A 25463-nucleotide genomic window follows, 5' to 3' on the forward strand; every position below is an offset into this window, starting at 1 on the left:
GCGGCTGGTATGAAACAGTACCAAGCAGATTTATTTACTCCGGAAGTGCAGCGAGCTAAGCTGCCACCACCAGACCTCGGAGGTGGTACCGAGGCAGCAGTTACACCCAAACTCGAAGGTTTAAAAACGCTTAACGAGCTTTTACAGATTTAAAGCTTTGCATACGTTTATATATATATATATATGGATGAAAACAATGAGGAAATGCTTGTGTCCCCAGCAAAGGATGAGCAGAAACGTGCAACCCTGCGGCCGGCTACACCCCACCTGCCGCGGGTAGCAGCAGGGCCGGCACCGCCGTCTCCCCGCCAGAGCGGGGATGTAGGAGCCGCCCTGCCAGGGCGCCCCGCTCCCGCGCCGTTCCTCAGCTCCGTCTCCCCGGCAGCAACTGCTACCGCTGACAACGCCGGTACAACTCTTCAGCAACAGCTCTCAGGGCGGACCAAGCTCCCGCCGCCGGCGGTGCTCACAGCCGGGCGCACCGTGCCGCCCCCCGGGGCCGGCGCTGCCGCGGCCGCCGCCACTTTGCTGCCCGCGCCGCGCCCAGCCCCCTCCAGAGGCGGCCCCGCAGCCCCGCCGCGGGCAGAGCCGCCCCCCGCCCGCCCCGGCCCCACCGCGCCCTCACCCCGCCGTGGCCCGCCCGCCGCGCCGCCATGCCGCGCCGGCCACCGCCGGTCTCCCGGGCGCCGCGGGGAGGAGCTGGCGCTCGCTTCCGCCCCGCGCTGGGGTTGGGGGAGCGCGGCAGGCCGAGGGTGCGGCCCCCTCAGCAGCGGGCAGCCCGGCCTCTTCCTCCCACCTGGGTTCGCGTCCTCCTCGGCAGCTCCCTCAGCAGAGCGAGCCCGTCCCGGCGCTGTGGCGTGGGGCCAGCTGCTGCCGCGGGCGGGGGTCCTCGTCCCTCGGGCTGCGGGCTAGCAAAATCAAATGCATGTTAGTGGAAAAACGAGGTTTCTAGCCTCCTCGAGGTTGCAAAATGAAGTTACACGCAGTAAACGGAAAGGAAAAAAAAAATAGAAAATAAATGTGATCAGATTTTGTTCCAGCACAAATGGACAGGAAGCAAATGCATCTATAGTGAGAACATTGTTCTTTTCTAATAGTGAAAGGAGATCTATCTGTAAGCAAACACATGAAAAACAGGCAAGGAGAAAGAGTGGACAAATGCTGGACTAGGCAGCAGAAGTGGGGAGCTGGTCATGAACCAGGAGCACAGAGCTGGCACGTCTCACCCTCTATCTGTACTTACCCCACACCAGTGACATGTTGGGACTCTGGTCTCTCCAGTATTTTACCTCTAAACAAGGACTACTAGGCCTGATACTAGAACAAGAAGGTATGTTGGTAGCTGCAATATTTGGCTTTGAATAATCTCTTTCTAGACTCTTTAAATTGCTTCTGTTGATTTTCCTTCAAGGTGAGGTAGGCCAACAGAATAATCATCTGTGTTCCTCAGGGGACAAGACAGCTGCAACATGAGGTGAAGAGGGTGAGGAACTTGTTTGCCACAAGCACTGCACCGTTTGGTGAGAAGAGCATGCTACTGTACAGCAAGCCAATAGGAAATGGAGCTTTTGACAATTTCCCTCTTTGGTAAGTCCACATTCTATGAGCTTTTACTCACCTGAGTTGATGGAACAAAAGAAAATACATGCTACATGTATTGTGAAGGTAACTGTAGGTTCTAGAGTAATTTTTATTGTGACAACACCACTCTGCTCCTGTCTTAAAAGGTAAAAAGGATAAGCAGCAAAGCAATACCTTCATAAATAACACTCTTTGCTCAAAGACAGCATGCTAAAAGAGCATGCTCTAGACTGAGTATTGACTGAGTATCATTTATCAGTAAGGCTTTCAGAATGTACAGGTATCACAGTACCAGAATGACCATAATAAAAAGAAAGGAAAGGACTTTTCCGTAGCTACGTACGAGTAAATTATGCACATCCATGCAACAAAATAGATTTTTCTTTATTGTTGTAATTGAGCGCTCACAATATTTCCTTTTTTGTACAAAAGTAGATGCAACTGTAACATAAAAAGCTGAAGAGCTACACAGAACATAGTATGATTATATCTCCTGTAGCAGCTTCTTTGCTAATCCTCTTTCAAATCCCTCACATACAAAGATAAATTCTTGCAATCCTGACATTAGGATTATTCAAGTAAAACATAAGCTGTAATCTTTCTGAAGCTCCCTGCTGCTCAGAATTAGGGCTGAGTGTCTGAGCATATCCATATTGCAGGGACCCACTGGGGCTCATCCTGTGCACGATGGACTGCAGACAGCAGCTGCGCAGATGCTTCTTGTAAATTGTCATTCACAATCACTTGATCAAAGAACTGACCAAACTGAGCTTCCATTTTCTTAGCTGAATCTTCCATCTCCTGTAAATCTTCTTCCTGCGAGACACAGAGTAAGTCTATAAAAGTTTTTGTGTTGAGTAGAGAAACATACCTGCATGGCATCTGCAGAACACCTTGGGCCATGTAAACAAGAGGTGAATAAATAGTGCCTGTGTACTTTATTTCATTTACAATTTGCTATAGTAAAAGTACGCCTGCTGCAGTCAGTTCCAAGTCTCTCAAACAGAGCTGACTGCCATATCCTTCTCAAGGAAATACCTTCTGTCTCAGTGTGCTCCATTTGCCCCAAAAAGGTTATCCTGCTGGCAGAGGATGTTAGGGACTAAAAGGCAAATCCACTAACACTTGTGTTCTCGTTCCACATTTTAGTTTATTTCCCCAGTGTTCATGTTTGTTTCTGCCATAGCAATCATGATTCATTCCCATGTTTTCCATGGTTATGGACTGAGGTCTCCAAAATTTTAAGATGCTAAACTTGATTATAATTTGCATGGAAACAATTGTGACAATGTACTAGACACATTGTAAATACAAGATATGCATTTCCTACAAGCAGGATTTTTTTATCTATAGAACTTAGTATAGAATTGATATTGATACTGTCATTTAGCATACATGAAATAACAATACATTCTTATAACTACATGAAAAAATAATTTAATTACTGAATGAAGTGCATTGCAGGCATTCCAGTGCAAACAGTAAACGTATGTGTTGACTCAAATCTTGTCACAAGGCAGTTAATTAAAACAAGAATATATAAAATAGCCTCTCCTTTAAAGACATTTTGAAGCAAAATGCCTCAATCCCCCAGGTACAAATTACAACCCTTCCGCTTCATAGCAAATCTGGACAAGGAAAAAAATCCCAACAAACCAAACAGAAAAAGACAAGAATAACTTAGATTTGATCCTAAAGACACAATAATCTTTTTTTAAAAGAGTTAACATAGTAACACAGTAGAATGCATTATGTTCTAAACACAGAATCCCAGAATAATAAACTGAGTCTCTTCTATTCCCAAATCTCACCTTGAATTTCATGTTCACATAATAATCTGTAATGATCCTGGCATTTTTACGAGTCTGCCTCATGCAGTTTATGCTGGATGGCTTGATGAATATAATGTAGGGCTTTAATTCATGAGTCCGGGCTACTTGTATGCCCTGCAAATTAAGAGTAAAAAAAAGTTAAAGTATTTCAAGTGTATTCATCCCAGTTTTACTCCCATAAAAAGCCAATTGTTTACAACATGCTGTTATCTCCAGACCTATCAGTAATCTTTTTCAGGAACACCTACTTTAAAATGACCTCACTAATAATCCCTGGACCAGACATTGTTAAGCAACTGTAGTATACCAATCACTTAATTCTGCTTGGTAACCTTATTAGGAGATGCTTTCAACTCCAGTGAGTGACTGGACATTGTCATTAACAGATCTCTACAATCAACAACATTAAAAATGAATCTGAAATCTGTTTTTTTAAGTGCTGGGGAGCTACCTTTGGAACAAGTACACCTTTATTGCTCCATACAGGAAGAAAGTATCCTGCTTTTGGAAATCTTTGTGTGTGTAACATTCCCTGATGCTAATAAGCTACTGCAGAGCTGTGGAGGGAACTAGAAAAAAAAAAAAAAGGAAAAAAAAGCACAGCATGTAAAGTTGGCCAAGCCACCAAATTTAAAATACAAATATGCAACTCAGCAGTAATTCTCCTACCTCACAGCAGTTACTGAAGAATAGCTATGAGCCATTACTTCATAGCCTTCCCCAAACTTGTCCTTTAAACTCACAGCCTAAAACACTGATAGTGGCACATCTGTTCAAGTAGCAAGATGTCATGGTTTAACCCCAGCCAGCAGCTAAGCACCACACAGCCGCTCACTCACACCCCCCCCACCCAGTGGGATGGGGGAGAAAATTGGGAAAAGAAGTAAAACTTGTGGGTTGAGATAAGAACGGTTTAATGGAATATAAAAAGAAGAAACTAATAATGATAATGATAACACTAATAAAGTGACAGCAGTAATGATAAAAGGATTGGAATGTACAAATGATGCACAGTGCAACTGCTCACCACCCACCGACCGACACCCAATTAGTCCCCAAGCAGCGAGACCCCCGCCCCCAGCCCCCCCAGTTCCTATACTAAATGGGACATCACATGGTATGGAATACCCCATTGGCCAGTTTCGGTCAGCTGCCCTGGCTGTGTCCTGTGCCAACTTCTTGTGCCCCTCCAGCTTTCTCGCTGGCTGGGCATCAGAAGCTGAAAAATCCTGGACTTTACAACTGAAAACATCAGTGTTATCAACATTCTTAGCATACTGAACTCAAAACATATAGCACCTTACCAGCTATTAGGAAGACAATTAACTCTATCCCAGCTGAAACCAGGATACAAGATTACATTTCCCCTCCCCCTTCTCACTTTTGTTTAGAAGTGTAGCAGAAGAAATCCAAGTACATTTTTAGATCTGAAGTGAAGACTAAAGTGTGGCCTAATCTGCCCCTTATAGCTGTTTGGATTTTGACTAGAAACCCACAGGTCTTGTAACTTCTATTTTAAACAGCACAAACCACTGCTAACTTAAGACTGACTACACTGGCTCTGCATAATTAGAGGGAAGTCTCTAAAAGTTACTGAGTTACGGTGTCTCTTTACATTCAGTTAGAAGAGATGTTGAAACCCAGTAGCCTAACTCCCAAGTACTAACTATGCAAGTAATTCAGAGAAGTTTAGTAACATTTTGCTAGACACAGCTTTAAGTCTCTTAGCTATTTACAAACTCAGGCCTTTATTAGTCTTATCTTCATCAGCAAATTCAATGCAAAGATAGAAGAAAAAAAAGTGAATAGTGTCTAAGTGAAAAGATTAGCATGGTAAGTAGTTCTGAAAGTGTTATAGGTAATAAAAGTAATTAAGAAAAAAAAACCCAGAAGAATGCAAAGATTGCATTTGAAGTTTTTTTGCAATGCCCAGTATAGAAACATCTGGTAATCACCCTAGTATTTGAAGCACCTCTTGCCAATATCTGCTAGGGCATATGTGCAAGCTGCCCTTTCTCATAATAGTAAACTTCTACAAACTGTGGTCCCTAGATGAGCAGTGGTCTACACAGCAAGGACTCACTGGAGGTTCTTGTAGAGCTGTTTGGTCATGTGCGCCAGCAGCCTACTCCGAGCTGTTAAGTTACTTCTGAAGAGAAATAGATGCATGATGATATAATCCCTGCTTTTGCTCAGTTACTTTAATAGTTGCTGCTTTTACCAAAGGGTGTTCAGAGATAGCTAACGGAAGGACAGAACTCTCAACTAAGAGGGCTTGTAGGAGGAGGAGGAAATCCCATGCAACAGTCTCCACATGAAAGAATAATCCTTGCTTTAAGCAAGTATGAAAACTCATTTCTGTACTATTCCACCTGATAACGCAGCTGCTGACTTGGAAACAAATGAACTATACCGACCTGTACATACTTGTCACTGTAGTATCCCCCCACCAAGACACATGCAAAGAATAATCTATTATTAATAAGCACCATGAGCTAGAGTGAAAAACAAGACAAAGCAACTAACACTGTTCCAATAGCTCAAGAATGTACAGAGAATTATTTTTTCCTTCCAGGAGACAGGGAATCTAGATTCCCTCCCCCTTTACAACTCACCTGTGGTTCTAAATCTATTACACAGATCTTCCCTTCATCAAGGACTGTTCGCACTGCATCAATACTGGTACCATACAGGTACCCTTTGTATTCCCCATATTCCAGCATTCTGCAACAGCGGTGAGGAAGAAGGAAAATGAAAGAGCACTTGAGTCTCAAAAAGGTTCCATTTAAGGGTGAAATCTTCAAATGTAATCCAGTGATCAAGACTGCATGATCATAGAACATAGAGAACACTGATGAACAACCTCCACCTTTGCTCTTTCCCACTACACTGGGCACAAAATCAGAACCATTACAGTTTGACATCTCCAAAGCATGTGTTTTTTACTCATCTTGTTGTTACAAATTATATCTTTAGAGGTTGTGATTCTAATGATAAAATGCTTGTCATTTATATAGTACAAATAACTTCATAAATCAGAAGATCTGAAAGCACTTGGCACAGCTCAAGGAGTGTAGCTTCAGGTGCTGAGCTGGTCCGTCTTAGAGGAATTATTGATGCATAGTAAGGAGCAGACACTTCTGAAAGTTTAGCCCTTACAGTTCAGCTGCTTACATGGAGATGCCATCACTGCAGAGATTCTGCAATGGAGTTGTAGATCAGGAACAGGTCTGACTCACTGCTCAATTTTAGAGAACTGTCTGGTTTCTAGGAGAGTTAAACTCAGCTTACAAGCACATCAAATGAGCTCTGGACTGGAGATCCCACTTTCTTTTAGGATTCTGAGATTAATTGTAGAGGAGCTTATTTGCAACTGCACAAACACAGTTTTTGAAGCAACAGGCTCAAGTAATTTTACCCAAATTTACACCACACATACATAGTAAGTATGAGTGGAGGAACCCAGACTTGGGACCTAACTACAAAACTGTCTTTTCTTAGATCATGTTACATTTTAAGTAACAAAAGTTTAATTCATCTTTCCTACTTACCTGTGGCTATACACCATGTTTTCAAAAGTTTCCTTTGATACGTAGTGATATTCACGACCATTCATTTCGTAACTCTTCTGAACACGAGTGGTGTCTGAAAGGAGATATGCAGACACACACATACAAAACCAAAATCAACTGCAAGTAAATTCCTGTAATTTTATAAACAAAAATGAGACAACTTTCATGAAGGACGACAAATCAGTATTTTTGTAAGTAATAAAGTCAGTTGTTTCAATTTGTTAATCCAGAGCAAAAGCTTTGTCTACTCTACTGGTTGCCCAGTGGCAAGTCCTTGAAAATCAGCAAAGCACATCTGTATTTCTTGGAATGGAAGGAGAGCGGTTTAATCCAAATATCTGCGACTCAAACCAATCAGGAACTGCTTTGGAACCAGTTGCACAACTTCTTTTACTCCTCTGAGGTAAAATTGATTAAAGTTCATTTGGAAAAATCCCACAAGCCTTTCCACACTTGCACCTTCCCCATATCTGGGATCTTAAACACAAAAGAATACCTGAATTTTCAGCCAGCTTCAGATTCATACATTTCCTGTTTTGTTATCCAAATTGCATGAACCAAATAAGCACAGGTGGAAACAATTTCAGTTATTACGTCAGAAATTAAGCTGTGTAAGTCTCATCTGAGACTGGAAGGCTAATAAGGAAAGCTGCAAAGCCTATTAAGCACCAACTTCTGTTGCCTTCACTCGCATATCTGATCACTTAAACACTATGAATTTACAATATCCCTAAGAAACATTTTTAAATCTAAGAAAAACAAACATCAAGATTAAACAAAATCATGCAGATAATCTACTGCTACATAAAGCTTTAACAGTTTCAGGAGCTGTAACTTGAAAATAGCTTTGGCTGATTTGCCAAAATAAGGAGAAATACCATATTTAAACTAACCCTTATAAAAGCAAATGACTCTGGCTTGCAGTAGAGCTGAAAAAACAGCCATACAGCAAAGAGTGTATGAATACACAAAGGCAAGAGGGAGGTACCTGACATTTCCTAATCATGTTTGAAGGAGGTAGTGGGACAAAGAGGAAGAACGTTACATACGAGGTATGGCACTTTGAAACTCCCGTGGGTTACTTGCGATAAGTCTTCGCCTTAGCTCATTCACACCAACTCCTGCAGGACCTGAAAAGTTAGAAAAGTGACTATTACTGACAGAGGCACTTTTTACACGCACACCCCCCATTTTCTGACACATTGCACACAGACAAATGAAATGTAAATAAGTTCCAAAAAAATGTACCAGAAGTGACTGAAGTATCTTGATCGATTCAGGGTACAAATCACTTCCCAGCAATATAGTCATACCCAGGAGGCAACTCAGCAATACCATTTTAAAAGAAAAAATTATTATCAAATACTTCCAGACTTAAAAAGGACAATGGACTTGCCTTTACCCAGTTTGCCTTATCAGGATCATGGAACACTGCAGAACAACAGCTTCCTTTCAGTCACTATCATTAAAGACTACTTGAGAGCCTGCAGCCCACTTAATACAGTATTTCCTATAGCAAGCATTATTAAAGCCATCTTTTTAACTTTCCCTACTGCCCAAGATTGAGATTTTTCTTAGTCTGGAGTTTAATTTTAAACATTCTTACCATTACCATATCCATGCATTTAACACTGGCTGTAGAAATGCCTCCATGTAAGTTACAAATGTTTTCTTATCAGTTTCTGTACCAGTCCCAACTGAATATAAAACTGAACCATTTCCCTAATAAAATTCATTATCAATCAGCTTTCATAACTGTATGGCTTCTTCTAAGGACTTTTTTTTTTTTTTTTTTATAAACATTCGTTATCTCAAGCAAAGAAGATGACACATACATCAAACTTTAAAACCAATAAAGGGGTCAAATTACAATCGTTCTTGACATACTGCTTTGAGAGCTACCTGCACAGTCTGCAACCACTGCAGTCAGCAGCAGGAAACCTCAGTGGATCAGACCATGACTGACTGCTTCCTCCCCTCTGTTACAGGTTCTGAAATTTGCATGAGAAAGTAATTAACCTCTTACCCACTAGTATAATTAGTCTGTTGCGGTCTGCTGGGTGCCGCTGGTACCTAACCACCTCTTCATATGGAGCTGCAAGAGTGCTGTAACAGCTGCTGGGGCACCGAGTGTAACATGACTGCTGGTTGGTCCGGGATTTCCTGCGACACAGGCGCATACTTCTACGGAAACCAGCTGTAAGGGGCAAATACATCAGTACTGGAAAATACACCCGAGATGCAGGCAACTAGTTTTTTAGTCTAGAGTATCTGTTTCTAAGCCACACAACATACTGGTTTTTTTGAGCTTTTTGCAGGGTGAATTTCATTGCTGCACTTGGTATGTCAGCTTGGTAGAAACGGTGAGCATTAAAAGACAGCTAAAGAGGAGGTCAAATCTCACTGAAAGTCACCTGAAAATTAACCCAGAATCAAAGACCCCCAAAATATCCCCCAAAACAAGCCAAAGGAGAAGTTTCTGGCCACATAAAGCATCACTGGGGAACAGGTCAACTGTTTTTTTGATAGTGTAGCTGGTTTACTCTCCTAAAGCAAGTCTGGAGTGCTTGCTCCAGCCTCCAGAATGAATCCAAATATTTAAAGGTCACTATGGTTTAGTAACAGGGATAAGTTTGTTGCTCCACCGTACCATCCAACTCTGAAAACCTCACTTTTAGGTCTACTTTTCTAATGAAAGCCCTCATGATTATTCTTAATGGATGACAGACAACATCACGCTCTAGCAAAATAAATCATGAAGTAAGGGAAATCTTAACAGCCAGTCAATTTAAAATAGTGGTGGCCAGGTCTCAGTAGAAGCCTAACAGAAGAGAGATTTAAATGGAGAGAACAAGCATTAGTAGGAGGAAAGCGACTTCTTGAAGTTTGGAAAACAGAGTAACTAGAATTCAGTGCAGTATGTCTTTAGATTTAACTTCAGACAAGCTCTTAATCTAGATCAAACCTCAAACATCTTACTTATCTTTAGTCATTGCGTACCAATAAAGACTCGTTGACCAAATTCACCAAATTCTTCCTCTTCTAGAATAGGAAGAACAAATACTCATGAAATAAAAAAAAAAAAAGGAACAGTGAAAGCTTAAGAGTTAGATGGCTAACAATTATTGCTGATCCCAAATGAAAGTGTTTCAGTAAACATATGGAAGTACCATGCCTAATCTAATAAAAAAAGCACAATACTCCATAACATGAAATACTCAAATATTTGACATGATCAATGACCAATTCAAAGGACCAATATTTATGTTAAGAGAAAAATTAAACTTGGAAAGTCTTGGTATTTTCTAAATTAGATTTGAAACTCAAGATTTTATTTGTTTCATTCTTAAGATAACTAGATACCAGACAATGTTTTGAAATACTTATAGTGAAAAAAAACTCCACATAATTTAAGCTTTTCAGGTGTAACCTAGCTTACAAGAATTATTTAGCTAAACATTACAATAACCAACAAGTCAGTAGCACAAAATCAGAAATAAAAAATTTATAACTCAGTTTCTGCCCAATAGCATGCTTGGAAAATGCAACATGTATCTGCTCAGACCTTTCAGGCAGAATGAAGACCTGATTTTATTACTTCTTTTTAATTATCTTTGGATCAGTAATATCTGTACTCCAACATCTCAGACTAATCTGTTTCTCCAATTCTTTGTCCCCGTTCTCATGCTGTTCCTTGTGAAGGCTTAACCATTCAGGTGAGCCTTCTAAATCTCTATATGGTTTGGGTTTTTTTTTAAATGAAGTATCTCCTATAAGGCTCAAAAATATCCATTTCCCAATAGATCAATGCTGTAACAGTTTAGAAACTATTCTATAAAGTGATTTGAAAACAACTAGGGAAAAAAAAATGGTGTCAGCAGTGTTTCGATTTCACTTCAAAAAGGACTCCTAATTTTCCTGTAATCAGGCATGTAGTTATCCAAGCTGTGTATTCCCTTTATTTAGGCCTTGTTAAAGCAAGAATAAGATACAGAATACATAGGCATATCTTTAAAGGCAGTGATTGTTCCAAGGCAAGAACATTATTTTCATTTGCAAAGCATGAAATGTATCATCTTTTAGCACTACATTCTTTTGATTGTTATCTCATAAGCATGCAAGTATCAAAACAAAATTAGATGCATCTTAGTTACTCTTCTTTCACATCTGTACACTCTTCACTACTTGTTCCTTTAAAATACAGTTTTATTCCTACATTTCTATATGTACTAACAACTCCTTGTTTATGACTGTAGAAAAAAATACTCGGCACAAAACTGCTCGTTCAGAGCAAAGTTCAGAGTACTATTCAGCTGACATATGCCTGTATCATTTCTATCTTCAGGTCTTTTGAGCTGTCATTCAAATCTTTTTGAGCATTTCTGCTTTATCTACCCTCTGTCCTATGGTATGGAGTGCAGTGTGGAATCCTACAGGGAACAAGCAATTCAGCTACCGGGTGTTGTAAGAAGAGTGGTAGTTCCTGGTAATGCAATAAACACAGATAAATTCTAATAGATTACTGCTTACAGGAGACAGGGAGAAAAAATTTTGTGTTACCTTCTTTAAGCTCCTCTGCACATTTCGATGGAGACAGACATAAAACAATTAGTTTTGAGAAGACAGTCTATACGAAGATTAAAAAAAAAAAATCCAACCAGCATCATCCAATGCATTTAGGAAGTTTAGGGAACAGGTACTGCAGGCTTTAAATCTAAAATATGCCTGTTTGAGCGTAAATTCTCAGTTCCCAAAGAATGAGACACTCAGCTACAGCATCTACATCAGTATTGTACTTGCAAAATACATCACACAGATGTTCAACTACTGGTTAAAGTAAAATGTAGGATAGCAAATATTTGCACCTTCATTCCTCTGACTGTCTGGATATAGCAGAGAGCTGACTCAGCATTGAGTAGTGAATAGGATTTGCAAGAGTAATCCCCAAGTACAATTATCAGAAACATCCTAGCCTGAAAACAAAAGACTGCCCTGTAGACCTGCTGGTTCTGTCTTAAAAGCTTTGGGCATTGCTTAAGAGGTGGAAGAGAACAAACCACTTGTGATAAGAGGGGAAGATCTGACTGGCAAGTAAGAACCTTGTGGAGAAGAGCAAGTGTAAGGTGGAATGACATCTTCTCCACAAGATTACCAAATATCTCAAACAAGAAATTTAGCAGTAGTAGATTTATTTTAGTGGAAAAATTATTTATTTTAGAAGACTTCAGTTGTGCAGAACTCTGAATATCCTGTAAATAGGTAGCTGTTCCCTAAAAAAAACCAACCCCAAAACCAGCTTGGTTAAAAAAAAAAGGCACTGACTGATTGTATGTCTTACACACAAATCATTCATTAAGCATTTTTGTTTCATGTATGCCAGCCATGCACACAATCGGGAATCCAAAACAGTTCTCCTCTTTACCACATCAGCTCCTACAGGCACTGGGGATTCTCAGGCCTCCGTTACCCTAAGGTAATCCAATTATCCACTGACATCAGTGCAGCCCCTGCTGTCACAGCTTGCACAGGTATAACTGATTAGGATTTGATAAACAGATCTGGTACTGATGCACGAGAAGAAACACTCACACTGTGGGATAACAGGACAAAAACATTACTACTAAAGTAATCAAAGAGCAAGAGGAAGACTTAAGGCAACAGGATTTTACATAATGGCTTTTCAAGCCAGAATGGCTTCTAAAGCTAAAATAGCATTCTCTTTGTGTCACCTGCTTGTTTTTAAGATGCTTGTCTCTGGACACCCTTTTCTCAGCAGAACAATAGCAAGGAATTTGGAGATAGGTCAGAGGAACTTACCAGACTCAAATGTTTCTTCATCTTGTTTAGTAATCCAGATAGCAAAGATATTAAAATAAATTCAAAATTTAATTATTTTCCTCCTATAGAATTTCAGGATCAGAAATCAATTTTCCAGCTCCTATCAGTCTGTCTCACACGTACTTTCCCCACTTCCCTCTACACTGAAGTGGCAAAACACAGCTCGCCATACTTGAATAACTGCCTGGTCTCTCTCCACCCAGTTCTACAAGATCACATCCCTCCACGAGAGCTTTCTGAATTACCTCAGGAGAAGGAAGAACGAGCTATACTGCTTTAAGGAGCAAGTCAAGCTAAGTATCTTCACAAGTACTATTTACATGTGAAAACCTATTCTTGCTCAGTGCCTAAAAACGCATTCTCCCGAGATCAGTTTCTTGGCAACGAATTGTGTGGGTTCTTCAAGGCTACAATCATCTGTTGCATTAATCTACAATAGGCCAAAACTATAGTAATGTTACAGTCGCAGTCAAAACCCTGAATTAAAGAGGCTGGATCTCATTCAGGCAGGTATTTTGGGGGTGGTTCCTCTTTTCGGCACAATACTTCACTATAAGCACTGTACACTAGAACTGCAAACAGCTCATTTTAATACACTAATATAGGATGAGGTTTCCATGGTATGAAAAATAGAATTTTCTACCAGTAAGTTCACTAGGAGAATAAGTGTTTTTATCTGGAGAACAAAACAAGGCTTTAACTAGCTACTACCTTGAAGCAAATAGAATAATCTCAAGTGAATTCAGTTACCTGTTTCGACACACTTTTCATCAATCTGCATGTCATCCTCTACAGATCAACACAAGGAAAAAAAATTCATCTGAATGAGAGAAACACTGAGGAGGAAAAAACCTTACAGATCTTACAAGAGTGAACTCAGACATCAGAAAGAAAATATTTGAAGCTCAGATCAGCTTTAGACATCTTTAAGGATTTTAACTGTTAACTCCAACTTACTGATGTTCCCTGTCTTTAGTGAGCAAAAGGCTCTTCTTAAACTAGTGCTCTGAAGGGCTTGTGTCAGAGAAGCAAACACATCTAACTTGAATTCTCCTTTTGAAATTACAAAAGGTTTAACATGGCTGGCACTCTATTTATCCTGTAGATATCTATCTATTATAACCATGACAGAATATAATTTTCCACTCACTCCCTTCTCTCCTGTAGCTTTTAAAAGTGTGCATCTTTCTAATATGCTTCACTCAAGGAAAGTGTTTTGTTTGGTTGATTTTATTACTATTTTTACAAGGAAGAACAGGAAAATAAAAGATTGATTCTGCTCCCTCTCCATCCTCAGACCACATCAATTTACGTCCCTGAAATACAGTCTCATGGGCTGAGGCAATCTCGTGGGCTCACAGTACTGCACTGTTTATGCATTCTGTTCTTGCGTGCCCCTCCAGATAGGCCCAGTAGGAGCTATTTTCCAGTTACAGGGCAATTCTCAGGGCATCTGTCAACCGTATTCTGCCTATATTTATCCTTTAAAGAAATACTTTCTCAGAGCTGCTCAGGTCAGCTGCTGAAGATGGCAGAGAAAGAGGGAGAGGAAAAGATGAAATGTAGTCTTTCCGTCCTCAAAGCAACCCATCCAAACTGTCAGTTCCCTACAAGATAATGCATAGCTTAAGTTTCCACTTTAAGACAATGTAAGCTTCTACTATTTCAACTGAAAAAAATCTTGATTTTGATTATGCTAAGCACAAAAAATGACAAGAACTTGAGTTTCTTTTGCATGTATTTAACAAACTGCCTAATTTCTGACAACTTCTTAAAAAGCCTGTAAAACTATGTGCTATCTTGATTCCAGGCACAGGAATGCAATGTTGTCCAGATATGATCTCCTACCTTCTTCCACAGTGCTTACTGCCCACAGCATATCCATTGAAGCAGTTAAAATGCAATAAAATTATGGTAAAAGAGAGCCCCGGCTCTAACAAAGAAAGCAATCGGTGCAAGAAGAATCCTAGGCAATGAAACACACTCAATCTGGGAGTTACCACAAGAGAAAAATTAATTTTATACTAGTATATAGAACCATAGAAGAAAACAGGGAGAGCAAAAACAGGAAGAACATTCTTTGTCGGGGAATAATTGCACGTTTACAGGAAGTTATAGTTGGCAGAGGATAATGTTTCTGGATTGTCACCACGAATAAACTCATGGGCAGCATTGCTTATCTTACACCTCAAGGAAAAAAGTTCTATCTTTCTCTCAAAAGTTTTGATGACAAAGAAACATTCTAAACATATTGCATGGCATCTTTCAGTGCAGAACTGTTATCTCTGTCCCTGGAAAGCCAGGCTAGTACAATTGTCAACTCAAGACTTATTCACACCCAATTCTCCTAGAGAGAATTGGCTTTCCTAGAGAGCTCCTAGATCTTACAGACTTCAGGAGTTGAATTCGCAGCTTCTCTCACAGTCAGATCCCAAGTACATTAGAGACAACAGCCTCCACCATCAGTACTCCAGGTACAACTACTATTAAGTGTTTGATTTCCTGGAGATAGTTAACATACTTCTGAGGTTACAATATGGCTCCAGAAACAATGTCTTTGAATTAAACTGAATTGTATGAGCTGCTGTTTCAGTAACCCTGGAAACAGAGAGAAGACCTTTCTTTCCTACTCTACCATTCAAGTAAATTTTCACTCACACATTGATGATTTGAGACAGATATGGGGCTGGAAAGGCTGAGACCACCAGAATTCTCGCTGCTTCCTACGGAGAAATAAATTTATCAGTTAAAGAAACAGTCCACAAGCATGTTATACTACAGTCAGATTCACTGCTTACATGTAAGATCAATCAGTACTGAGCTGACAGAAAACACCAAGAAGGGAAACATTACCAATGTTTTAGCCCACTGCAAAGTCCTGAAAGAAAGCCGACATGCTATCAGAACTATTTAAAAGCAATTTCCAAATCAGCAGCCCAGAGGTATTTAGAGTATTTTGAGTTTATATATGAGGACAGGAAGATAAGCCAGACTGTGGTACAGACTCCTGGAAGTAGAATAGTATGCTGCTGCTATGGGTCGTAGTACTACTGCCTTTGTTACTACACAGACCCTCTTGCTTGCAGCCTCAATCACAACCTAGTTTGATTTCAGCTTTCATTACACGGACCACAGCTAGGTTTACATATAGTACAAATCGAAGCTTATCATCTACAATTGCGTGGCCTTATGTTTTCCTGAGAGTAACACAGATGGGACGTGGTTAGAGGATCAAACTGAAAAGCGTGCTACAACAGTTTAAGTAATCTGGTTCTGAAAGTGTGTAGCGTAAAAATAATGGGCAAGGGATCCTTGTTCTTCCTTGAGCATGTTTTTTTAGTTTGGGTTCTCCCCCCCCCCTTTCTTTTAATATCTGGTCTACTCAGTTTTGACCAAGGCTGAAGAGGTCCCTCGTGCCTCACAGGTCATCTTTAAAAAAAAATACTGTTTCTTGATACAGCTATGCACTTATACTATACACATATTATCCCACTCTTCCCCCCTGCCCCCCCCCCCCCTTTTTTTTAATCATAGATGATGGTCCTAAACAGCTGGGGCCCTTAATTTCTACCCATTTTTCAGCTGCTACACTCCACTAGATGTCTTAGCAACTAGCATAGAGACTAGGCAACTGCTGTGAACTTCTTAGACGTCAATTTAAGATGATACAGGTGCTTTCAAAAGCTTGTCATCACATAGGTACTCCTAAGGAAAGGAGAGCCAGAAGTTGGAGAACAGAGAGAGGAAAGATGTTTGTCAGATACCACTCTGAATCATACTGCTATATAGCTTATGAAAATTTTAAATAGCAAAGTCTGAGTAACTGGCTAATTTTTGAACTGGAAATCAGAAAAATTACGACTTCTTTACCTTTTAAGAAGATGATTTGAGGGTATAAGTCCAGCACAGGCACTGAGATCTGAAACTTTCCTGGCCTGCCACCAGAGAGCATCATTCTGGTCCACAATCTGGAGTATTTCACCCTTCTTAAAAGGCAAACCTGCATCGGCACATGGTATAGCAGGATCTTGCAAGGGCCAGTAATCTGCCATTGCTCGCACATAGAGCTGGTAAAGAAAATGTACAAGACTAAGGGGAAGCCAAGTTTAGAACAGATACAACATGAGCTTTATAATCACAGGGCCAGATATTGCTGCTACTTAAGTCAATTCATGATGAAGTCAAGTTTTAAAAACCAGATCAAGCTCCAAACCCTATCCGTTCATTAAGGGAGAAATAAAAATTTGTCTCATACATTGTGAAAAAGAACTGACATTCAACCTGTAGATCACTCTGCAAATGTCTTCATTACCTTTAACACAACTGTATTTCAGCTTACTTTACTGCTTCAGCAACAGCATATTGATGTCAGCTGAGAGGTAGCCATAAAGGCAAGTAACACTTTAGGGGTTGCAATAAGCTTCTAAGCAATGCCATTTTTTTGTATCACACCATTAGACATTATTGGGGTAACTGTTTGCAGTAACAATCCAGAAAAACAAAAATGTGTCTTACTGTTGTTTGGTTGCTGACAGGCCGATCAGAAACTGGAATTAATTTGAACATAATTGTCCCCTGAGACAGGGCCTAAATGATTAGAAAAGGATGAAAATATGACTGGTATTCAACACAAATAACCAAACATTGGCAGCACAACCTTAACACAGCGTGGCTTTGAGGTTTCTATAATGTCTATATTACAAATAGAATTCAGGGAGACAGAGTCAGTGTGACATTACTGTATTTTTTTTCAAAAGGAAACTCAAGAAAGAAACTTCAAAGTCTTGCTAAATATTTTTAATTCAATGAAATCTATGTTTCATTATAAATAGATATAATTTCAACATTAATTCATACCAAACTTTTCTACTGAAATCTAATTTAAATTAGCAGCAGGGTCTGGTTAGACAAGTGATGTAAAGGGGGGAAGAGAAAAATATAAATATCTAAGATTAAGCATTCCAAGAGAGTTTGTATTTCTTATACCTAGAAATAGTACAATCAAGGAAATAACACATAGAAAGACTTGATATTGATTACATATTGCAATACCTTACTGACTGGCACTAACACTTTGCAGTGAAGAACCCTGAAAGATTGTGGGCAAAATGACAAGTAACAGGGACAGCTCAACAGATTTCTTCATGAGAATTTTGACGACAGTAGTTACCACTGCCTTTTTTTGCAAGGCAAGGTATATAGCTTACAAGCTCATTCACTCCGCTTTAGTGCATTTTGTAACATGGACTCTTATTAGAACAGCACCTTTCCACTAGTTTCTTGTGGAATATTAACTGAGTGGAGCTTCCAGAAAAATTATGAATCAGTAACGTCTGAACAAACGAGTATTGTTTGCAGAAGCTGCAGGTGGAATGGTCACAATTAAGTTAATTTCTGTCCTGAACAGGGGTTAGATTTAATTCTGGTTTCATACATTCTGCTTTCATAAGCAGTTGTGAACTTCTTCCACAGTAAGGAAACAATCTGAATTTTGTTAAAAATTTCAGGCTGTCTCCTCTAAGAGAGTGTGTGTGCATAAAAGAAACGGCATACAGTTACTCTTAAGGTACAAAGTAGAAAAAAGATTCAAAAAAGATTCAATACCAGAATATTAATAACTTGCTCAGGCTCAAGTCCCTCAACAGGAACACCATTTACTTCCACCAGTTTGTCTCCAGCATACAGCAACCCTACAGTGAAAACAAGGATGAAAGCAGCAGCAGAAGTTTTATCACAGCATGGATTATCTTGGGTAGGTAAAGCAGGGGCACACAGATGTACCACAGGTTTGGAAGTCAGCATCAAACATTTCCATACACCAGGTATGCAGGAAGGCATTTTGGATTTAGGCTGTATTGCCCCTGGATAGGACTGCAGATTTCTGTGGGTCACAAGAAGCTTGCATGCTTCAGTTTTCTTATTTCCTCCCACCTCCCCCATCAACATGTTTACAATCTATTGATGTAAATTGCCTTGTGATTGCCTTAAAAGTAGCAGAAACATTTTAATATAATTCCATTTCCCAAAGTAATTTCTGAACCTATTCTAGCTAAACCCATTATATTAATAGACCATGAGACTTGGACTCAGACCCTTAAAAATTCCAGGTGCAGTGGGAGGCCTTGTGACTCCTCTCTGTCCTTTACAAAGTCTTCACAATATTGTTTACTTTTACATTTTCCTTCAGTTCAATTAAAACATTAACCAAACTAGGAACTTAATCAGCTATTGTCTACAGTCTGCATTTTCTTCTCTATGCAAAGGCCAGAAAATACTAAAAGGGACTATTTTATAATGATTACAGTTCAATTTTATTCTGATTTTTTACATTTTAATGTTACATTTCCCAAGGAGCATGGAACACATTCAAGTCTAGGATGACAAAGTAGTGATATTTCCAAGGAAACTCCTTGGAATATTACTTAGCAACTAATGCTACCAAAGTGGTTAGTAGACTAGTGCCAAAAAGCATTACTACATATTCCTTAAAGCTGATTATCTTATAGAATCACAGACTACTGATGTTTTCCATTTCTCCGTTAGGGAATGAGCTGCTGGTATTCAAACCGCACTGCAATTTGGGATATTCCTGATCAATCTCATGACAGGTTTATCCAGGTATTGCTGCCGAGAATACATAATGAAAACTGGATTTGTACCTCAATTCAGTCTCAGACATAGCCCATTCATATGAAAATTAATGAAACCAGAATCAAGGTCACTGCAACATACCACTATTTACAGTGCTGTCCAATGTACATATCATCTTGCTCTATAATGGAAGACTAATTGTAGAAGCTAAGCTATTATCTTACTTCAAATATCTTATTTCAAGTTCAATTTTTTGTATCACTTTGTTTTGAATTACACATACCACTTCTGTCTGCTAGCCCACCATGGATCACACGGGCAACTGTTATGTCACCTGTTATCTCGTGGCGTTTAATGGTGGCACCCTGGCAAATAGAAACAAAGAAAAAACACACTGATCACTGAAGAACCCCAGCAAGTTTCCTTTCACATCACAAGTCTGATCTTTGCAATGACAAAAAGGCATTGAAAGATACAGCCTTTTTAACACCGCATGGATCTAGTGATAATGTTATCATTATTAGTACTAAGTCCTTCAGTGTCTTCAACTTCCATCACAATAAAATAACCTCATTGAGTGACTGTAAGAAATCTTGTCTATCTCAGATATTAAAGCTATCTTTTTCTAAAACAGATTAGTTAAGCTATACAATGTTTTCCACTTATAAGCACAAATGATTTCTAAAGAACCTTTCAGAGTCTCTCCTTCCTTACTTAATATTTTGGCCAAGGGAATAGCTCTCAATCCAGTTTGCGTTTTCATTATATTAGATAAAAACATCTGCCAAATGTTCAAACGCCAAGCGGACAAGGCACTGAACAACCCGCTCTAGTTGTACCCACACTGAGCAGGGCTAGATGGTCTCAAGGCCCTTTCCAACCCCAACAATTCTTGTGATTCTGTAAAAACTGGACAAGAATGCACACAATGTCTGTGACATTCCTGGAAAGAAACCAATATGCATGTGATGCATTATCGATGCTTGTGTAAGTTAAAATAATTTGACAGACATCAGACAGCTCCCTCACCAGCGGCTGGTTGTTTTTCACTAAGCAGACAATCCTCATAGCTTCCTCATTTTCAGGTATGTTGTCTGGCAGAGGTGGAAGGGTTGGTTCAAAATCTTTCTGGGCCACAGTATCATGAGCAGATAGCAAGGCCTTTACAAACAAAAACAAGCAAACCAACCAACCAATGAGCAAAGATCATATAATAGAACAGCTTTAAACAGTGACTGGTCAGAAAATGGAAATCAGCTAATAAGTTTCTATGTGCACATAGATCCCTTTCACACATTGACATTTTCTTCTTTCCACTTGAAAATTCAAACTGTGAAATGAAGTTTTAAGAACAGTTCTTCACTCTGCTTCTTCTGGAAAATTTACAAAAGATGAAACATTTCTATTTGGAGCTCTAGGGTAAAGAATGCAGGTTTTGCAATTACAAGGAAAATTTGGTTTTATGTCTGCATTGACTGCTCAGAATTTAACTTTGTAAGAAACATCTCTCTCAAACATAGCCCTTAAATAAAATGCAGCCCACTGCAGCTACTTCAGATACACAGTCCACATCTTATTTCACAGCTAGGTTAGCTCGTGACTAGGAAACTATGTCTCTTCTGGATCCTTTGCCAGTTCTTGTGAACAGCTGGCCATCTCTTTTCCATTCCCACTGCAGACAGCTCTATGAGCAAACTTCTTTCCTGATGCGGGACTTGCCTTTAAGTGTGGAGCACGCAGTAGTTGTCTTAGCTCTTTGATTTCTCCAGACTGAGGGGCTTCACGCAGTAACTCTACCACCTGATAAATGTAAGAGAGAAAGCACAGAGACTGGTTCTGGAGGACAAGTGATTTGGAAAGCTCTAAACTGAATTTAGAGGAATATGGTACGGTGAGAGTGTTAAGCCCTGCCATGTTATGTGACTCGGAGCATATCTATACAGTTTGCTCTAGAATTGGACAATACGACCACAGCTGCACAACACTCAGCCATACTTAATTTAGTTCAGGCACAGTGCCATGTGTGCTAAATTAGTTTTTTCTCCTATGCCTCAACCAATTTCATCACTAGTGTCAGTTTCTCCACTTAGTCATTAACTCTCCCACTAATTCAGAAATTTAAGAATTAATCAGCTATTACAATTAGAAAAATCCAAAAAGCTTTTCAAAATCCTCATGTCAGACTGCTTGATTGTAGCCACACAGTTACATGAGAAGAAAAATACATGGCCAGTCGTTAAAACAAATAATGTATGTGTTCATTACACTGGCCAGGGCTCATGCAGTCTAGTGACCACAGCTGTACACATTTCTCACACCCCCACGCCCCTTAACACAGTAAGAGTTATCAAATAGTTTGACAAATATGCGAGGAGAGGAGAGAATCTTTCAAGTTTATATAGTGTACTCAGACCTGAGATACAAAAATACCCGAACACTGTTACCTGCAGCTAAGTTGACTAATTTGGTATAAGTAAAGCAATACACTATGTACACAGAGTCTTACCTCACGATTCAGTGCACGTGCCTGCAGCATGACAGGAACTGGTCTTTTTCCAAGATATCGTTGGAGGCATTCATAAATCTATTGCATGCCATGATAGACAAGACAATGCAATGATGATATGATCTGTTCATGTGATTATACATATACATACACAGCACACAATGGACAATATTGTATTTCTAGGAATTTCTCAGTCCAACTAGAGTCAAAGAGCTTGCAATCTCAATCCTTAATGTCTAATGCACCTGGAATTGAGTCTATAATTCATTGTATTTCCATATTATCATCCAGCTAGCCAGTTACGCTGTAGTTTTAAATTTTGCCGTAAGAAAAGCTGATTACACAAGACAATAGCCTGATAGTGTCAATTCTCTGACTTGTAGCTTGCTTCCTTCTTCTAGTTGCAGGCATGATTAACAAAGTAAATTTAACTTAGAAAAAAATAAATTGCTGTATTTAAAATGGCCTTAATGGACATTCTTATCCACTGCAAGTTTTTCTTCCTTTAAATTTAAAGACTTTAAAAATCCTCATTCAAGCAGAATTTGTACAGAATCTGTCTCAGAGATACAGTTCTTCAAGGGAGAAACACCAGCCAAAACTCTGTTCTATAACAACATAAAATCTTCAACTACACATCAGATCAGTGTGGGCAAAGCCAAAAAATATAGTTTCACAAGCATCCATACCAAAAAGTGGGATGTATAGCCATATAGAGATCTAAGAACAGAAAAGACAGATAAGCAGTCCTGTGTTCAGCCTACATCTCCATCCCCCTGGCCTTAATACACATGTGTAAAGTTGAAGAGCTTTAATGTCTAGGACATTATGAAAGAGAATACTTTTTTTTCTTTAAAGCAAAAGTGGTTTTGTTCACTTTGATTGCTAATGTTAGGACCAACATTAGGAGTATCAGCACTTAGTGTAAATAAGCATTTATTGTCCTGATAAGGCAAAATAAAGTAGCTATCCCCTAGAGACTGTCCTCTAGGAAACCTTTGCCTTCACAGCTGAATATTACTTTACCTTTAAAAGTGCTTGCAGCCAGTGAGATCTGAGCAGGTCATATAACATGCCAACGCCATTGACATCTCTTTTACAGAGCAAACTCAGTTCTTGTAGCACTAGAGTCAGAACATGAGATACACCTGAGCCCAAGAAACAGAAAAGCGCAAGACACTTCAGTACAAATAGAAGACCAACTAAAGCCAAACAGTGACCCAGGCCTTTGAAAAGGACCTTTCCTCAGTTTATACTTCCAAGAAATGCACTCATTTCCTGTCTGCTTTGCTTGTTTCCTGCAATCTACTCTGTTGCACAGAAGTTTTATTTTATTATGTTATTAACCAGCAGGGCTAGGTCAATACTAGCAATTTTCAACTGACCTGTGAGAAATACACACAGGGAGTCTCACACATAATCAGTCTGGGTTCAGGCTTGTACCTCCTACTTGAGAAAAGGTAAACATAAAAAATTGCCGTGTTCATTTTATAGGCTTTTCTTTTGGATGATACCCTGTTTAGGCCAGGGACCATCTGTTTTTCTCCACTCTGGAGAAGTGCAGACATTTTGAAGAATATCACTAATGAAAATGCAAATTCCTGTCAAATACATACCATTGTCACAGACACCCACATGTCCCAGGAAAGGGGAAGAGCCGTTCCTACCATTAGAAGCAGCACTTGATCTGTTAGGAACAGTATTCTAATACAGTGGAAAACCAAAAAAATCCAGTGTCTTTCTAAAATCTCAAGGAGGCAGAAACTAAGATGTGACAAATAGGTAAGATGTTACACAAAGTCAGGCCTAGATATAAACTGGATTTTTGTGAGTGCATGGAATTTAATTTTACCTCAAAAATGACAACAGATCATTTTCTTTTATGTGACACTCTTCCCAAGAAACACGATGTTTATAACAGCACTAATACAATACCATACCAAATGCTAGGAGTTGGATTTATTAAGCTCTAAGGGTTCTTAAAGAGACAGTAAGAGTTGGATGCCTGACTCCCATTGCATGTCAAAGGAAAGTAAGTGCTCAACTCTTGTGTACTTTGGTAAGCACAAGCTGTCTCTTGCTTTTTAGTGCCAAAGTAATCATACAATATGATTGCAACTGGAGACTTTCCTTTATATTTATTTGTTTACAACATTAAACTTGGCATGTTTCAATGAATAATAGTAATACAAGAAGTGTTGAATAAAACCAAGACATTAGGAGCTTCAAAGGTTACACCAGCCAAAGTCAAAATAATAATTTCTTGAAACTAAAGCTCATCCAGCAGACCCAGAATAGCTGAGTACTCTCTACTGCATACAATATCATCAGCTACTATCATCCAGTCACCACAGCTAACCTAAACATGGAAGCCCTTCTTTACTTATTTCTCTCCTGAGCACAATTTTTATTACAGTTAATTGTTTCCTGTATCAGCTCTAGACCTCAATGTTACCAACACTTATGTGAGATCTATCTTTGACTTTAGTTTCACTGAGGTATTTTCCTTATGCATGAATTTATACAGGTACTTGCCTGCTAAGATTCTGCAGATGGGACTTTTGCCTCAATCATCAGGCAGAATTATTGAGTATCCAAAACTGGGAAAGCCTGGAAATGTACCTCATTATCAAAAGAATCATCTGTTTCTGGAAAGCAGACATCTAAGCACTTACAGATAAACTCCATGAACCCTGATTGTAAGCCCCACAGGAAAATACCTCCCAAAACAGAGTTTTCTTAAAATGATTCTATTCTACAGGAACTTCCTAGTGCCTAAGAGAATGCTACCTTTCATGGAGGCACTTTTTAAGATCTTTTCCTCATTACTAGTTGTCTCTTTTTGAGATGACTTGTACTAATTAACTCCTAGAATGCTATCCCTACATCAAACTGGGCTCAAATAGACCAAGATGTTCCATACAGAAGCACAAACCTTCAAACTACACAGAATCATTTTCTTAAGCAAAAAAACCCCTCTTGCAGTTATTAGTCATTCTTGATACAGCTGCAGAGACCCTTGACTATAAGACAGAAACAAATGCCAGGTATTCTCTTCTGACACTCTCTAAATTAACTGCATACCACCATTAAACATCAAGAATCATTCCAATTACTAAGCATTAATACTTCCAGACATGTTCACCTCTCTCATGACTCAGTGGAAGAACAGTTACAGAGACCAAGGAATACAACTTTTGTCAGTTTTCTTTCTCTTTGAAAAAGAGATGCAAAAGTTAGGAGTACCATTATCTTGACTGCAGACTGTTGGCACCTCCATCTTTTCCTTTATTCAAGGAGATTCCTCCCACTTCTTTGAGTACTGCATTCACACCAAGCAGGTTTCACAAAGATAGATGCTGAACTAGGGAAAAGAGTACACTCATATCAGAATACTGTCAGGTATTTTAGATTGATAAGAAAGCAGAAATTAAAAGAAGGGGGGCAACCATTCATATTTTAAGTGTGCAACAGGTTGCAAGCATAAATTAAATACATGAGTCCCACCTGTAAACGCAGTTACCCACCAGCATCCAAAATGCA

General features: G+C 39.3%; 2 protein-coding genes across 2 annotated transcripts in view; both read right to left on the reverse strand.

Annotated features, from left to right (window-relative positions):
* Positions 1-1944: 1944 nt before the first annotated feature.
* On the reverse strand, positions 1945-25279 carry MPP4 (MAGUK p55 scaffold protein 4). Its single transcript, XM_052793629.1, has 21 exons — positions 25167-25279; positions 22947-23068; positions 21921-21998; positions 21134-21214; positions 20444-20575; positions 19698-19779; positions 18428-18513; positions 17339-17410; positions 16694-16890; positions 15482-15546; positions 14672-14689; positions 13574-13612; positions 12803-12823; positions 11546-11560; positions 9986-10027; positions 9012-9182; positions 8035-8115; positions 6965-7058; positions 6029-6137; positions 3393-3527; positions 1945-2397 (listed from the first exon to the last, which is right to left on the reverse strand). Exons 1-21 carry the CDS (start codon positions 25198-25200, stop codon positions 2206-2208), a joined length of 1866 nt encoding a protein of 621 aa, XP_052649589.1. The 5' UTR covers positions 25201-25279; the 3' UTR covers positions 1945-2205.
* ALS2 (alsin Rho guanine nucleotide exchange factor ALS2) overlaps positions 25193-25463 on the reverse strand; it is a 51232-nt gene continuing 50961 nt past the window's right edge. The window contains exon 34 of the mRNA XM_052793625.1: positions 25193-25284. Within this exon, the coding sequence (XP_052649585.1) occupies positions 25249-25284 (36 nt within the window). The 3' untranslated portion in view covers positions 25193-25248. The remainder of the gene's footprint in view (positions 25285-25463) is intronic.

The sequence above is a fragment of the Harpia harpyja genome, chromosome 7, assembly GCF_026419915.1.
Source record: "Harpia harpyja isolate bHarHar1 chromosome 7, bHarHar1 primary haplotype, whole genome shotgun sequence".
Lineage (NCBI taxonomy): Eukaryota > Metazoa > Chordata > Aves > Accipitriformes > Accipitridae > Harpia > Harpia harpyja.